The sequence below is a fragment of the Vicugna pacos genome, chromosome 5 (assembly GCF_048564905.1).
Source record: "Vicugna pacos chromosome 5, VicPac4, whole genome shotgun sequence".
NCBI lineage: Eukaryota > Metazoa > Chordata > Mammalia > Artiodactyla > Camelidae > Vicugna > Vicugna pacos.
In genome coordinates this window covers 73,859,081-73,874,635 of record NC_132991.1, presented here as the reverse complement: position 1 = coordinate 73,874,635, position 15,555 = coordinate 73,859,081, and the positions used below count along the sequence as shown (strand labels likewise).

The window sequence follows — 15,555 nt, the reverse complement described above, 5'->3', positions numbered from 1 at the left end:
GATTCCTTTTGGTGATCAATTTATTCTTCTTTCAAATTGGTCTAACTTCTGACAACTCTTTAATCCCCAAATCAATTAGAATCAGATTGGAAGCCATCCTTCATATTGACTGGACTAGCTGATTTATGTTTTAAGGATCCTAGTGGTGTCAACAAGTAAAGGAGATCTTACAGAGTGTGATAAAAGAAAAAGAACACTGTGATTACTTGTCATAAGTAAGGTATACATTGTAATTTATAATATGATAATCATATTATATATTCTAATACATGACGTTAATATATAATACAGCATATTATATTGTGGTATCATATTACAATATGATAACCAGCCACTATTATGAACTAAGGAATGTATATTTCAACAGTGTCATCAAGATGCAGTCCGCCAACACCTGCTTCATCTCTGAACTTAATGGCTCTTACAGGCAGTCTCACTCTGCTGCCTACATCTTAAAATTCTCCCTCTCCTGAGTCTTTCCCATAAGTGGGAAAGTACTTATACTTAGGTCTATATTTTTTAAAAAGCAAAGAACAAATCATCTACACAATCCCTTTCAGCTATTGAATGATCTCTCTTTGCATTGTCATAACTCCACTAGCAGAAATGTTATTTGTACGTGCCTTCTGTCTCTGCCTCATTTCATTCTGCAGCCCTCTATCATCTGCTCCCATCCCTGCCTCCACATACCCATCAATGCACACCACAATAAACTGTAGGAACCTTCTGGCTCAGGTCACCAAAGAACCCATAAGCCAATAAACACTTGACCTTGGTTTAATTTGACTCCCCTTCTCCTCCCTTTTTTAAACATCTATTTTGCAGCCTGCCTGCCCTCAAGTCTTGAGTTAAAGTGAGCACCTATGTCTTGAGCATCACTTCCTACTCCTCCTTTTCATGTGCCTTTCATTTAGCTATGCTGAACTGATTACGGAGTCTTGTATACACAGACTATGAAATGTCTGTGCGTGCTTCAGCTCTGACTGCTGAGTGGGAAAACTTGTGTTTCCCCACCTTTCCTAGTAAGAGAATAATTCCTCTGTAGGAACAGAGCAATTTTGCTTTTGTGAGAATTGTCCTACTTGTGATCAGCTCCTTGCAGTCAGTACCCCTATGAAGGCAACTTCCTCCTCTGCCCAAACCCAGGCACCTTCTGCATGGTGGTGTCCTCTGGGTTAAACTTTTCCCCTTGCTTGCCCCATGGTGGACCTGGAAAGCCACTAAGTATAGATTACACTGGCATAATCATAAATTTATATGGGATAATAAGCAATTCTTAAAATTGAGCAATAAAAATTATTAAATGTTGTTAGGCAGTTCTATACTGCTTTGGCACTTAGTCATGGAAAAATTATAATTAACGCTTTCAAGAGATGCTTCCTGTTGGCATGAGAAACCAAGCACTCAGACTACATTTGCTTTAATCCCCAAACCATAGTCACAGTGTTTAGTGAAATGAATGTTTTACAGTTTTTACATCATTCTATTCAGACATAAGGAGGTGTTCATTCATATCCCATTAATGGTAGATCTTCTGAGATCAAGATTTTGCAAATCTAGCCATTTGCTCACAAACATTTAAAATCATACAAATATGATTTCATAATTCTATTTTCACTTAGATTCAGAAGGTTTATAGCAGCGTGATATCATCCCTTGGGTACTTTTGAAAGCAAAAGGTACATAAAAGATCCTAAAAATAAGATTGAGAGGAAGTATTTTAATTTGTAAATGAAAGCAAGTAACTGCCTCACTATGTTTTATAATCCCTGTTTAATCAATCCCAGCAATTAAAAGTAATGGAGCAATAAGACTCTCTAGGGATCTGAGGGATTTCAATACTGAATCATAAAATAGTTTCCTCTCCACGGTGGTTTATGACTTCTCCTATAATGACTTATTGGTATACTAAGAGTTATTTATATTATTTATGATGTTTTCATAGATTTTTACTGAAAAAAGGGTTTTCCATGTGATTTATTAAAAAATTTTTTTGGTAACACAGCTTTGGGATTTTATGTTCTTTCATACTTCATTTTTTTCCACTTATATTTACAAGTTAAATAACAGTGCTAATAGTTAACACTTACGTAACACTATTGCTGGGCCCTACTGTAAGCATTTCACGTAGGTTATTTAGTCTTTACTTCACTCTATGAGATAGATATTTATTATTCCCATTTTATAGACTAAGGAATTGAGGCACAGAGAGGTTAAGTAACACGGCCAAACTCACACAACTGGCAAGTAATAGAGCTGGGATTTGACTCAAGGGAGTCTGGCTCCAGAACCCACGCTCTTAACTGCTAGTAGTAGATACTGCCTCTCCTAACAGGTAAATAGATAATAAACAATATTTAATTGTTTAGATAACATTTATTTTAATTAATTAAAAATAGTGGCCAAAGGTTTTTATATTTTAACATTGTGTTTTTAAAACTAAGCTCAAGTGTCACCCTGCCTTCCCCTAGCCTTCCTGGCTTCCCTGAATGTCCAGTCTAAAGTGTGTCCCCAACCCTGAGTCCCTCCATGTCTTTCTAGTCATAAATATGGTCACTGCACATACACATTATTTACAATGTAAATCTCTTGAGAGCAGGGACCATGTTTATGCATCTTGAAGGGAATGAATCACATCATCTTAGTCCTTCCTCTGATCTAGAGAGAGATGCCTATGTTAATTTAAATATTTTGAATAAGGGACAGCATTTGAACTCTCTGGATAAATCTCATCTCTATATGTATCCTTCAAAATGTGAATCAATATTTCTTAATGTCCTCTCCTTCTAGCTTCTATAAATGAAAGATGTCCCTCCTCTCCCTCATTCGCTCATTCCACAAACATTTGTCAAACATTATCAAGTGCCAACCAGGGCTAAGAATTGGGAATAAAAAATGGAATAATCTCCAGGAGCTTGGTTACAGATCAATGTCTCAAGTCATTTTAGTCATTGACTCAAACTTTAAACTAATTTTATTCTTTAAAGTAATTTTGAGTATCTTAAAAGAACCAGGGATTGAAAACAGTTCTTTTAAGTAATTATATAAAATCAGATAGCAGCAACCTTATTCTGAAAAAGATGAATGGAGTTCTCTGTTCCTAACTGAATTCCAACTCTAAGAATTAGCATATTATCATTTATTACAAAGAAATAATGTACATATATGTCATCTATTTTTAACAAAGAAAATCTAGGAGTAATATCAGTTGCAGAAATTAGATTCTCATGGTCTTTTTTCACTGTGTACTGAAGGCTTCTTTATTACTTACATGCACACACACAAGCAACATTTGGAAATTATTATAGCAATTTCAGGAAATGCCAAACAAGGACAATATTCATCTTCCTTAGGAAGACCTATTCTTATGGCTCAGGAGGAAAATACAGTCATTCATTGTAAAATTTGGTAAAGAAACATTTATTTTAGATACTTGCCTTTACTGAAGTTTCAGGAAGATAATGAGGGTTTCTCAGCTTGGTTGTGATGTAGAAGCGGAAGTCTGGTGAATATTCAATGGTGGAGTCCCCAAGTCGGATACACGTACTGCCTCCCTGCTTAAAGGTCTGTTTTAGAAGAAGAGGTTCCAGAATCGGATCTAGTTCTTCTCCAACATTTTCTAGCAACACTGGAGTAAAATCAGAGAAAAGTCCCATGTTATTTTAAATATTGACTGTAAACCTTCAACCCTCCAGATTCTTTCAGTAGATTGCTGCTGTTTCTAGTCACTCATAGAATTATTTTTGTCTTCTGAGTGTAAGGAAATGGTGCCATAAAAATAAATGGATGTCTGTAGGAAGGGCTTAATTGGTGCATCTATCTGGTCATCCTGTCTACTTTCATACTCTTAGCCATAGTCTTACTCGAGTCTTTCCACCTGGTCTGGGATCACTATGAGTCCGAGTGTGATGGCAGTGACATATATCCATCCAAGACACCAGAGAAAAAGCATTTCCACTTGTAGTTATTTAAATGGCTACTACACTTTCAACTATAAAAGTACCACGCTCATTGTAGAACACGTGGAAGACATAGGAAAAAATAAAGAAATGTTACATGAATTAAACAAGGAGGTCATTAGACTGAGATGGCTCCACGGTATGGAAGCTCACATTAAAAAAAAAAACAAAACCCTGTAAATAAAAGCCTCAAGGTTATGAAATAAAAACTCTAAGGACAATCAATCATAAATAGCCCAATAGGTTTTAATCTATAGCCACTCAAATAGTTTCCTTTCTTTGCTTCCTTACTTTCCCTATACAGAGTAAGCCTTTCCCCAGCTCCCATGGGAGGAATGCTCCTAGTCACTTCCAAATGGATTTTTATTCAAATAAACTCTTAACCTTTTTGATAAGTCTCACTTTATCTTTTGACAGAAGAAACTGGAAAACTACCTACAACCATATTTTCTTAATCTTTCTTTCTCTCTCTCTCCCTAAGTATTTTACATAACTGATTCATAGCATATATAAGTTGATAGAAAAATGACCGAACTGTATATAATTATTTGTTAAATTTATATTATATCTTCTTTTAGACTTCAAAAAATGGAAAGATATCCCATGCTCCTGGATAGGAAGAATCAATATTGTTAAAATGGTCATACTACCCAAGGCAATCTACAGATTTAATGCAATCTCTATCAAATTACTCAGGACGTATTTCACAGAACTAGAACAAATCATAATAAAATTTATATGGAATCATAAAAGACCTAGAATTGCCAAAGCATTACTGAAGAAAAAGAAAGAGGCTAGAGGAATAACCCTCCCAGACTTCAGACAATACTACAGAGCTACAGTAATCAAAACAGCATGGTATTGGTACAAAAACAGACATATGGACCAATGGAACAGAATAGAGGGCCCAGAAATGAACCCACAAACTTTTGGTCAACTAATCTTCAACAAAGGAGGCTAGAATATACAATGGAATAAAGACAGTCTCTTCAGCAAATGGTGTTGGGAAAACTGGACAGCAGCATTTAAATCACTGAAGCTAGAACACTCCCTTATACCATACACAAAAATAAACTCAAAATGGATCAAAGACTTAAACATAAGACAAGATACAATAAACCTCCTAGAAGAAAACATAGGCAAAACATTATCTCACATACATCTCAAAAATGTTCACCTAGGGCAGTCTACCCAAGCAATAGAAATAAAAGCAAGAATAAATAAATGGGACCTAATTAAACTTACAAGCTTTTACTCAGCAAAGGAAACCATAAGCAAAACAAAACGACACCCTTACAGAATGGGAGAAAATTTTTGCAAAAGATGAAACTGACAAAGGCTTGATCTCCAGAATATATAAGCAGCTCACATGACTTAATAAGAAAAAAAAAAAACAACCCAATCCAAAAATGGGCAGAAGACCTAAACAAGCAATTCTCCAAGGAATAAATACAAATGATCAATAGGCACATGAAAAAATGCTCAATATCACTAATTATTAGAGAAATGCAAATCAAAAGTACAATGAGGTATCATCTCACACGAGTCAGAATGGCCATCATCCAATAGTCCACAAATGACAGATGCTGGAGAGGCTGTGGAGAAAAGGGAACTCTCCTACAGTGCTGGTGGGAACACAGTTTGGTGCAGCCACTATGGAAAACAGTATGGAGATTCCTCAAAAGACTAAGAATAGATTTACCATATGACCCAGTAATCCCACTCCTGAGCATATATCCAGAAGGAACCCTACTTCAAAAAGACAGCTGCAACCCAATGTTCATAGCAGCACTATTTACAATAGCCAAGACATGGAAACAGCCTAAATGTCCATCAACAGATGACTGGATAAAGAAGATGTGGTATTTATATAATGGAATACTACTCAGCCACAAAAATGACAACATAACACCATTTGCAGCAACATGGATGTCCCTGGAGAATGTCATTCTAAGTGAAGTAAGCCAGAAAGAGAAAGAAAAAAGCATATGAGATTGCTCATATGTGGAATCTAAACAACAACAACAAAAAATAACATAAATACAAAACAGAAACAGACTCATAGACGTAGAATACAAACTTGTGGTTGCCAAGGGGGAGGGGATGGGAAGGGACAGACTGGGAGTTCAAAATTTGTAGATACTGACAGACATATGTAGAATAGATAAGATTATACTGCATAGCACAAGGAAATATATACAAGATCTTGTGGTAGCTCACAGCGAAAAAGAATGCAACAATGAATACATGTATGATCATGTATAACTGAAAAACTGTGTTCTACACTAGAAATTGACACAACTTTGTAAACTGACTATAACTCAATAAAAAATAAATAAAAGGAATAAGAAAAAAACAAATTTTCTGCTTAAATAAAATGGTTATTTTTTATAGTTAAATAATATGAACCCATTAAAATGTATTAAATACATTGATAGATTATTTAATGCTGAAGTGAACATCTTTTTGGATAAATCCTTGGGCTCATCTCTGATTACTTAATCAGGCTAGAGTCCTAGCAGTACCATCAGTGGTAAACAGTTATGAATATTTTAAAGGTTATTTATATTGCCAAACTACTTTCCTGAAAGGCTGTAGAGATTTCAGAGTTGCAATGGGCTCGTACTTTTTTGTTTTTAACCCTGTTTTAACATAACATCATGTACTTACAAATACTAGGCATCATATTGGCTTATCATTTACTTATCATCCTAACAATCTAAAAAATGTCTCCTCCAGTTTTCTGCTTGTTTTAAAATTTATCTTTCTTTTTATAATTAATTTTTTTGTCTTAGAAATTTTCAATCCTTTTCCAAAGGTTAAAAATTTGTAATTTCAGCCAATATTGTTTTATGTATTTCTCATCTCATCCTGGATTATTTACTAACAAATTCCAGACATCAAAAAACTTCACCTGCAAACATTTGAGCTAGCATCTCTGAAAGTTAAAGACATTTAAAAATTACTACACCTTAAAAATCAGCAATAAGTCATAGTTTCATCAAATAAGGCAGGGAATGTGTTTACCCATTGTCTTAAAATACTTAGATTACAGCTGGATGCCTTTAATCGGGATACATAAAAATTCCATAAATTGTGATTGGTATTCTCCTAAGTCTCTCTTACATAATGTTTCGTGGCTTAAATTATAAATGTGTAGAGTCAAATCTATAGCAAATCTGTTATACTTTTCCTTTTTCTTCCCATTGTGTATTTTCTTAGGAAGTTCTTTTCCATCAAAGATAACTTACTTAGTCTCCTTTATTTTCTTTCAGAATTTATATCTTCTTTTTCTTTCATAGTAAACTCTTTAGTTCATCTGGGGTACATTTTGGTGTAAGGTGAGACTGTAACTTGATATATTTTTCCACAAAACCAATTTTTCCAGCACCATTTGCTGAATGGCTTATCATTCTCCATTGTTTTATGGAAATTGCTTACTTTCTAATGCATTAAAGCCTTACCTGTAGTACAGTTTATTCCAAAATTTACTTTAGTTAATTACAAACGTACTCGTCTTCTGAACTTTTATTGTCTTTTATTCTTTCTTTCTTCTAGGTTGTCTTTAGTATTATTTCTAAAATGTTTATTTCTGAAAGAATTGACGTCTTTACAGTATGTAGTTTTGCTATCAGTGAAAAAATGATGTCTTACTCAGGTCTTTCATTTTTCTATGAAATTTTGACATTTTTTTCCCACTATGCTTTCTTAAAGTCATTCTAAGTTTTTGTTTCAAATAGCTTTTCAGTTATTTCTTTCTGGTTTTCTAGATGAAGCATACTGTCAATGAATATGCTAATATTGTTTCCTCTTTCTAAATATTATAACACCCTCATTGTTTCCTGTTATATTGCATTGAAAAGAACTTTCCTCATAATGTTAAATAATAACAGTGATAATAGATATCAATTTCTCACTTTTATTTTTACATGGTCAGATTTTTAAAATCTACTAGTTTGTTAGAGTTATGAACTGAAATTGTTTATGAAATATTATAACATTTAACTTTTGCTTAATTGCCTCAACATTTATTAATAATACTTTTTGCATAAAATCTAATATTTAAATTATTCCTTACTAAAAAATAACATTACATTATACAACTTCATCCCTTATTTTCCCTAAATTGTCTTTTAGTTCAGCATGGCAATAAGAATGTCTACATTAATAAGTATAAGTGTCTTTTTTCAAAGTTAAAATATACAATATAAAACTTAAGTATTATCGACTTGATTCTTTTCCCCAAAAGTGAAAATTTATTTCCTAACCAGTAGAATCAAGTCTTAAGCTTGTTAGGAAAGATTTCTACGGAGTCCAGATTTCAAAGAAATATGTTCTCAGCATCGGATATATACTGTATCATAAGCCTCACTGGAAAATCAAAAGTATTCTAAACTTGAAAATTGGAAATAAAAAAACCCAAAACCCATATGTACATGAATTGCTAGAATGCTATCCTTAGGTTTAACTATTTTATTTTGACCCTAACTTTTTACTTCTTTAACTTTTAATTAAATCAAAATGTGGTTCATGCTAAAATGCCAGAGCAAATTTATGAGAGGCTTCTCTTCACATTTCTATCATCAAAGTTAACAATATGCTGGTTTATGTAAAAGCTGCCTTCCTCATTCCCTAGTGCCAGCCTGTCACAGTATTTGCAAAGCTTGTGGGAAACCAAGACTGGGAATCCAAACATATGGCTGCTAATATCCTCAAGTAACGCAGATCATCTCACTCAAAACAGTTATCCTTAGCAACAAAGAGAACCAAGTATTCTTCTCATATTTCTTTCGCATTTAGGACATTAACTGATATCAGTTATTTTTTATCATGAATTATCTATATTACACTTCAAATTAACAAGAAAAAATCTACATAGTGTGTTCAGCTGTGTAGCAGACTATATTCAAAGTAGATTCAACAATTACTGAGCACCTAAGGGGTATCCTCAAAAAGCTTAGAGGTGAGGAACAGTTATGTGTGCAATACTAAGGGCAATCATAGAAATCTGTAAAGGCACTTCACTGGAGAGATCAAGAGATGTCACAGATAAAGGTGTTTGAGCTGCATCTTAAAGGATGAAGTCTAAAGGAATTCACCAAATGGATGGAAGAGCACAGATGTGAAACAAAGCCATGTTGCTATATGTACTGCCTGCTCCTGTGTGCCCTGTACCCCCATCTTCTAATACTCATCCCAACTGTAATCTCTGCCTCTCTCGCTAAACCAGCAAGCTCCAAGACAGTGGAGACCAAAGTCTGTCTGTGCAGGCTGTGTTTTCAGTGGCACATGGCAGTTGCAAAATAAATATTTGTTAGGTGAATGAATGAACAAAGAAATGAGCAAATGGAAGAAACATTAAACAAGCAGTAGTTTTTCCTCTCTGATACGTTATATGCAAGAAGGGGGATGGAAGCAAAGCACCAGGAGATAAGATAAAAATAAGAAAGGCTCCAATAATGCTGGCTTTTGCTCTTAATGCCAAGAATTTTTTCATAAACTTAGTGGAAAGCCATGAAAAGGTCTTCTATACTAGTTGATTCGTTTTAAAAATTAAAAAATTTTTATTTTCTTTTATTTTTTCAGCTTTTCTGAGGTCTGAACAAATTGACTTATCAGCAATATTAATATGACTAACATTCTATGCACACTTTATTCATTGGTGTAGCTAATTCAGATGTACCTTTATCTTCTAGAACATTGGCTTTCAAGCTTTTTTTAGGCAGGAGGATGCTTTTTACCAAAATGATTTAATCTTAAAATTCAATACAAAGAAATAAAAGGGGATCTGCTCTGGTTGAAATAGAAGCAGGTGGATAAAGGTGAAACCTCTGTCTTCTCTACCCAGGCTGCCTGCCTGGGATGACAGATCAGAAGCCACTGTCCTGGAATAGGCCACAGTCTAAAGATAACTTCTCAAATGGAAGAGACTTTAACTGCTTATGTTTTAGAACTGTAGCAGTAACCGATTCCTTAACTTGAAGGTTAAATATAAAAATAGTTAGAAAATCTGCCATCTGTTTCTCTTTCTATAATAGATTTAAAACTTTTCACTTCTCTCTGATGAGTAATGTTAGAACGCACTGTTAATAATCATTAGCCATGTTAAAAATATTTCATTCCAAAAAGTAGGTTAAAGCAACTGTGAGTGACAGTAAGCACTGGACAGAAGACTTGGGGACTAGTTTCAACACTCCCCTTAACTAGGGTACAGTTTTAGTTAAGCCATGTAACTAACATTCTCTAGTACCTTACTTACTTTGTTTATGAGATGTAGTGGTTATTAGATTACACTACTGGATTTCAGATTTTTATGGGCACGACTCCAAGTAAGAAATACATTTTAGACTTTTACTCTGAAATGATTCTATCACAAAGAGGATCTTTACATTCTTAACTAATAATAATTTAATTAATAAATCTTATATTAACTGTGAAAAAACATTTTAAATCTTGATTTATATACACATAAAAAACTTCAAAAATTTCATGAAATAAGACTTACCTTTACTCCATGCTATGCAGCTTAATGTGTTCTATTCTTTTGTTTTCTTACTGAATTTCATTTAAAAATGCTGGTCATGACCATGTAAGTTGGTTCTTGTTCCCACTGTTGTGAACCATAGTTTGAAAAATGCTGGACAGATTATTTGTATGGCCCTTTCCTTTCTAAAATGATCCAGAACTAACATCAGAAATATGACTGTGACCACAGAAATCTCCAGAATGTCAAGCACATGGTAGATGCTCAGTTATCACTTATTTATTTTTACTGTGTCAAGGACATTATTTGAATATTTAAATTAAATAATTTTAATTACTTAAAATATTTCAGGTGCCAATTCGTTCAAGAATCTTCCCTGATTCCTCTAAAGTCTCATAATTCACCATCTGTGTCTTTCTTATTATACTAACACCATTAAACATGTTACTAATCTAAGAGATAATGTACATAAACCACATAGTAAATCCCCAACCAAAAAACAGTATAAATGGAGCTTATCAGACACTGTCGTAAGTACCCAAATTACAGTAGCTCATTTCTTCCTCATGCTACATGGTCAAAGGATAGATGGGGAAACTGAGTCTCAGAAAGGTCACTGAGCCAAGTACTGAGTAACAGAAGCAGGTCCTCTGATTCCAGAGCTGGAGCACCTACCCATGGCAGCACAGTGGTTCTAATAATGGTTACTGATGTACCTCCACTTTCTGGTTTTTTTAAGGTTAGTTACACATATTGTCTAATCCTAACCACTGAACCAGTGAGATATTTGATAGTATCAATCATGTTCTCCCTTTTCTGATAATTCCTGTATCACTGTGGTATACTCCAAGAACACCAGCTGGATGAATGAAATACTGTTTGTGTGTGTGTCTTTGTGTCCATCTATATAAACACAAGATTTTGTAGGTAGACTTAGACTTTTTCATTTCATGCTTATCCAAACCAAACCTAAGATTTTGATTAGTATTTTAAAGGTTAACTCATTATTAATATGCAAAAATAAACTGTAAGACTATCTGGTACATCTGTATGATTCGTAGCACTAGCTCTATTAGCAACTGTGATTTGCTAAACTTGTCCTGGGGCCAAAAATGTTGTACTTTTATAATGTTAAACTCCTGTCATGGTTCTAATCTCTCCATTGTAAATGGCAGTTAGGTAACAGCCAGCCACGTAAAACACGTACTCACTTCTCTGCCACTTTTGTGGGGTAAGTCGAGAGAAGAACAAATAGATAGTTGCACTAATGTTGGCTTAAAATGTTTTTGGCATATCAAGTGGCCCTTTCTATGGTAGAAGGATGGCAAACAACAGACAAAAATTAAAATTAAGGAAGCATCACAAAGGAATCTTGAGACAAAAAAAAAGCATCCTAACCTGCTGGAATGATAATCTCTAAAGCTCTCACTTGATTAATTACCAACAAATAATAAAGACATTAACTAAGTAATCACTTAAGATAAGTCTGACACAAATATCTTAAAAAAAAAAAAAAACAAACCCTCCATCATCTTGTGTTAATTGCGCCCTCTCCAGGCATTTCTGTAACAAATACTTGTTTTTTAACTACATACCAGGGGTGCCAAACTGGATGCAGTTTTCCAGAGTCCTGGCATAGTCAGGATCACTTAATTTAATGAGGTGAAGACTATTGGTTTTTTCCATGTTCTTGATCCATTTATTAGCCTGACCTTGAGGATCTATCATCAGAGGCCACCTTCTTGCATTCCTGAAAAGAAAGACGATGCGGTCAAGCCACAATCTGTTTTTATGCTATTTTACAACGCGTGCATCGCTTTCTTACAGTTTATGCTTTGTAATAATATTTTACTTTTTGACTTGTTATAAGACACTGTGTTCTTGAAGCAGAGACATTTAAATTGAGCAGGCTACTAGAGTGGCAACTATAAAAGCCATCTGGCAAACTTAACACAAATTCTTTTACTCCTTCTGAAAACTTTCAATGTTAAATTCTCTTTTTGAAAATATTTACTGCTCTTGCTAATTAAGTCACAGTGATGACCAATAAGAGGACTACAAATCAGGAAACTTCAATTCTTCACTAGGCCCTGCCATTAATTACTCATGTGAACTTGAGCAAGCCACTTCGCTCCCTCAACTTCTGCCTGCTGTCACACTGTACAAGAGGGAGAGAGACATCTCTCTCTTTGAAGTCTGACCATTAAAGATATAATGGTCGAAAAAAAAGGGTGAAAAGCAAAATTTTATATCATTAACCTTCATCATAGCCATTGACTCGTAAGTGTCAACACAATTGTTGACCCAGTAATTGTTTCAAACACTTGAATATTTAATGGCCCATACATATTTCACTACGTACTTGCCTAGAAACTGAGCTTACAACAGAAATATGTTCCCTGAAAGTCGGGGTTTTTGCACTATTAGAAAGCTCAAACTTATTGCTTTATCCTCCCTCATATCCCCCTTTTATGATAAGAATGAGCGCAGTGAACCATGAGGCCCCCAGTTTATTGCCCAGGGTGTTGTGGGTCACAAAGAGTTAACCAGTATCTGCCATTACCACATGGCATCCAACAATATAGCCTTCTGCTGCGTGTGAAATGTAACCAGCACTAGGATTACTGCTCTTTTTCTTTCTCTTAGAAGTTTCAGTGAGCACAAGTCATAATTTTGGCCAGTTTCCTAAAAATACTGTCATATTCTTCAAAAGTGAGCACAGAAAATTCATGAAGAGCATCAGAAGAGCAGGAGCAGAAAATAAAAGGTGACTGGGTTAAAGAAACAAAAAAAAAGTTGGGATGTAACAGGATAATATACTCAATTTCATCTCATTATAACATGAATTTAGAATTTCATTGGATAATTTGTCCCAAATGGAAGTAATCATAGTCCTCCAATGTTGGCATTATATAATGTGTTAGTCAGCTCTGGCTGCTATAATGAAGTACTGCAGACTGTTTTAAACAATAGAAATTTGTTTCCTCACAGTTCTGGAGGCTGGAAGTTCGAGATCAAGGTTCTGGCATGTTTGGTTTCTCCAGAGGCCTCTCGCCTTGGCATACAGACAACACAGCCCTCTTGCTGTGTCCTCAGACAGCCTTTGCTCTGTACGCACATCCCTGGTGTCTCTTCCTCTCTTTATATGGACACCTAGTCCTATTTGAGAGGGCTCCAATTTCATGATCGCATTTAAATTTAATTACCCCTTGAAGGCCCTGTTTCTAGACACAATCACGTTGGGGGTTGTATCTTCAACATATGAATTTGTCAGGGAGGGGGAACATAATTCATTTCATAATATTAATTATATTTAGGAAGAAATGAGATCAAAAGAGTAGTATAATATCTTAGATGCAGTCAATTAATAAAAAGAGAATCATATCCATAAGAAACTAAAAGGAAAGAGAAGGAAATTAGAAAGGAACAAAACTTATACATATGTAAAAGCTTCATTCTGCTACATTTTGGAAATATTTTTAAATCGGGAGGATTTATGTGAGCAATAGATAGCATTTATGCTTCCATAAAGAAATTGAATGACTCACTCTTCCTTCTGTTGCTTCCACACTTTTTAGCCACAATACCCACGTTCATGCTGTTTCTTTATCCAAAATGCACTTCTTCCCCCAGTGTTTCATGTTCAAGTACTACTCATGTTTCAAGGTCAACTCAAATGCTATGCACCCAACAAAGCATATCTTGATTTCTTTTCTCTCTGAACTTCTTTAGCCATTCATCCATACTACACTTATTATACTTTCATATAATGATAATATTCTATTAAGGTAATTCTATAGTTTCTTAACTGCATTACCCAATTAAATTGCATATTTTTTGAGGGAAGGGTCCATGCTGATTTTTCTTTACCCTCTTTCCCTGCATCAAATAAAGATTGCATATAATTATCTGCTGAAAAGAAAACAGCAAAAAAAATCTGACAAACACCATACAAGTTAACTCTTTCTAAAAATGGACATTTTATAACAGACTATCCTGCACAGGGAATACCTGTCCAAAGAACATCTCCAGATCAGAGGAAAGGACTTCTGGTGTTGACCACGCGGGGCTAAGTCTGTTACAGCCGATCTCTGCCACTGATTACAATGAAAACTTCTGGGTAAAATACAAAAATCAACTACTTGCGGATTCTAAAAGGTAACAACAAGTGAACTGGAGGAAAATTAAAACTTGAGGAATGACCAATACGGAGTGGTGAGTTTCTTGTGTGTTTTTCCCTTGTTATCCTCTGGCCTTGGTCTGAGAACAGGCCTAATGGCAGAACTGCGTGGCAGGCACAGGTAGCAAAAATTCAATCTAGAAGACTGAGGAAATGAGCACGTGTGAGCCAGAGACCAGGGATCTCTGTTTTCCCTTTTGTTCCTACTCCCAGGTCAACTCCAGCCACAGAACTGTTTTTATTACCATGGCAGAGCAGTGGCGGTGCAGTCGCCTAAAACACTGAGTGAAAAACCCATCTCTCCAGAGAGAAGAGCTGGGAAAAGGGCCTCTGTTGTGCTTACAGTCTGAGGGGTGTCACAGTCGGCTCAGGTTTCAATCCGAAATTACTTGAATACAAAGAGTAAGAATGTGACTAATTCTCAAAGAGAAAGCAAGATGTTATTGTTATCAGAAAAAAACCCATAAACCTTTAAAGCAGTTATTATAACCACCTTACATTTGGTAAAGGTGAATGTTTTTGAAATAAATGGAAGGAGAGGTGCTCTCAGCAGAGAAATAGAAAGTACAAAAAGAACCAAATGGAAACTCTAGAACTAAATAAAATTTCCACGGTAAGGACTCAGCAGCAGAAAGGCGACAACAGAGGAAACAGTCAGTGAACTTGACGACAGATGAACAAAAATAACCCACTTGAAAACTAAAGAGAAAAATATTGGGAAGAAAAAGAACAGAATCTCAAAGACTTGTGAGGAAATACTGAAAAATTTAACATTCATGTCATTGGGGCCCAGAAAGAAGGAGAAAGAGATTGGTGTGGAACACATATTTAAAAAAAAATAATGGTTAAAACTTTCCCAAAGTCAGTGAAACATATAAATTTAGAACTTCAAATACACACACAAAAACAAACCACCTACACTTAGCTTCATT

General features: G+C 34.9%; 1 protein-coding gene across 3 annotated transcripts in view; it reads right to left on the bottom strand.

Annotated features, from left to right (window-relative positions):
* The window catches only part of DNAH7 (dynein axonemal heavy chain 7), a 209,878-nt gene that overhangs the window by 47,565 nt on the left and 146,758 nt on the right, over nucleotides 1-15,555 (bottom strand). For all 3 annotated transcript variants that reach the window (XM_072961566.1, XM_072961567.1, XM_072961568.1), the window contains 2 exons: nucleotides 12,039-12,193; nucleotides 3,438-3,628 (listed from right to left, as the gene is read on the bottom strand). In XM_072961566.1, the coding sequence (XP_072817667.1) occupies nucleotides 3,438-3,628; nucleotides 12,039-12,193 (346 nt within the window). The remainder of the gene's footprint in view (nucleotides 1-3,437; nucleotides 3,629-12,038; nucleotides 12,194-15,555) is intronic.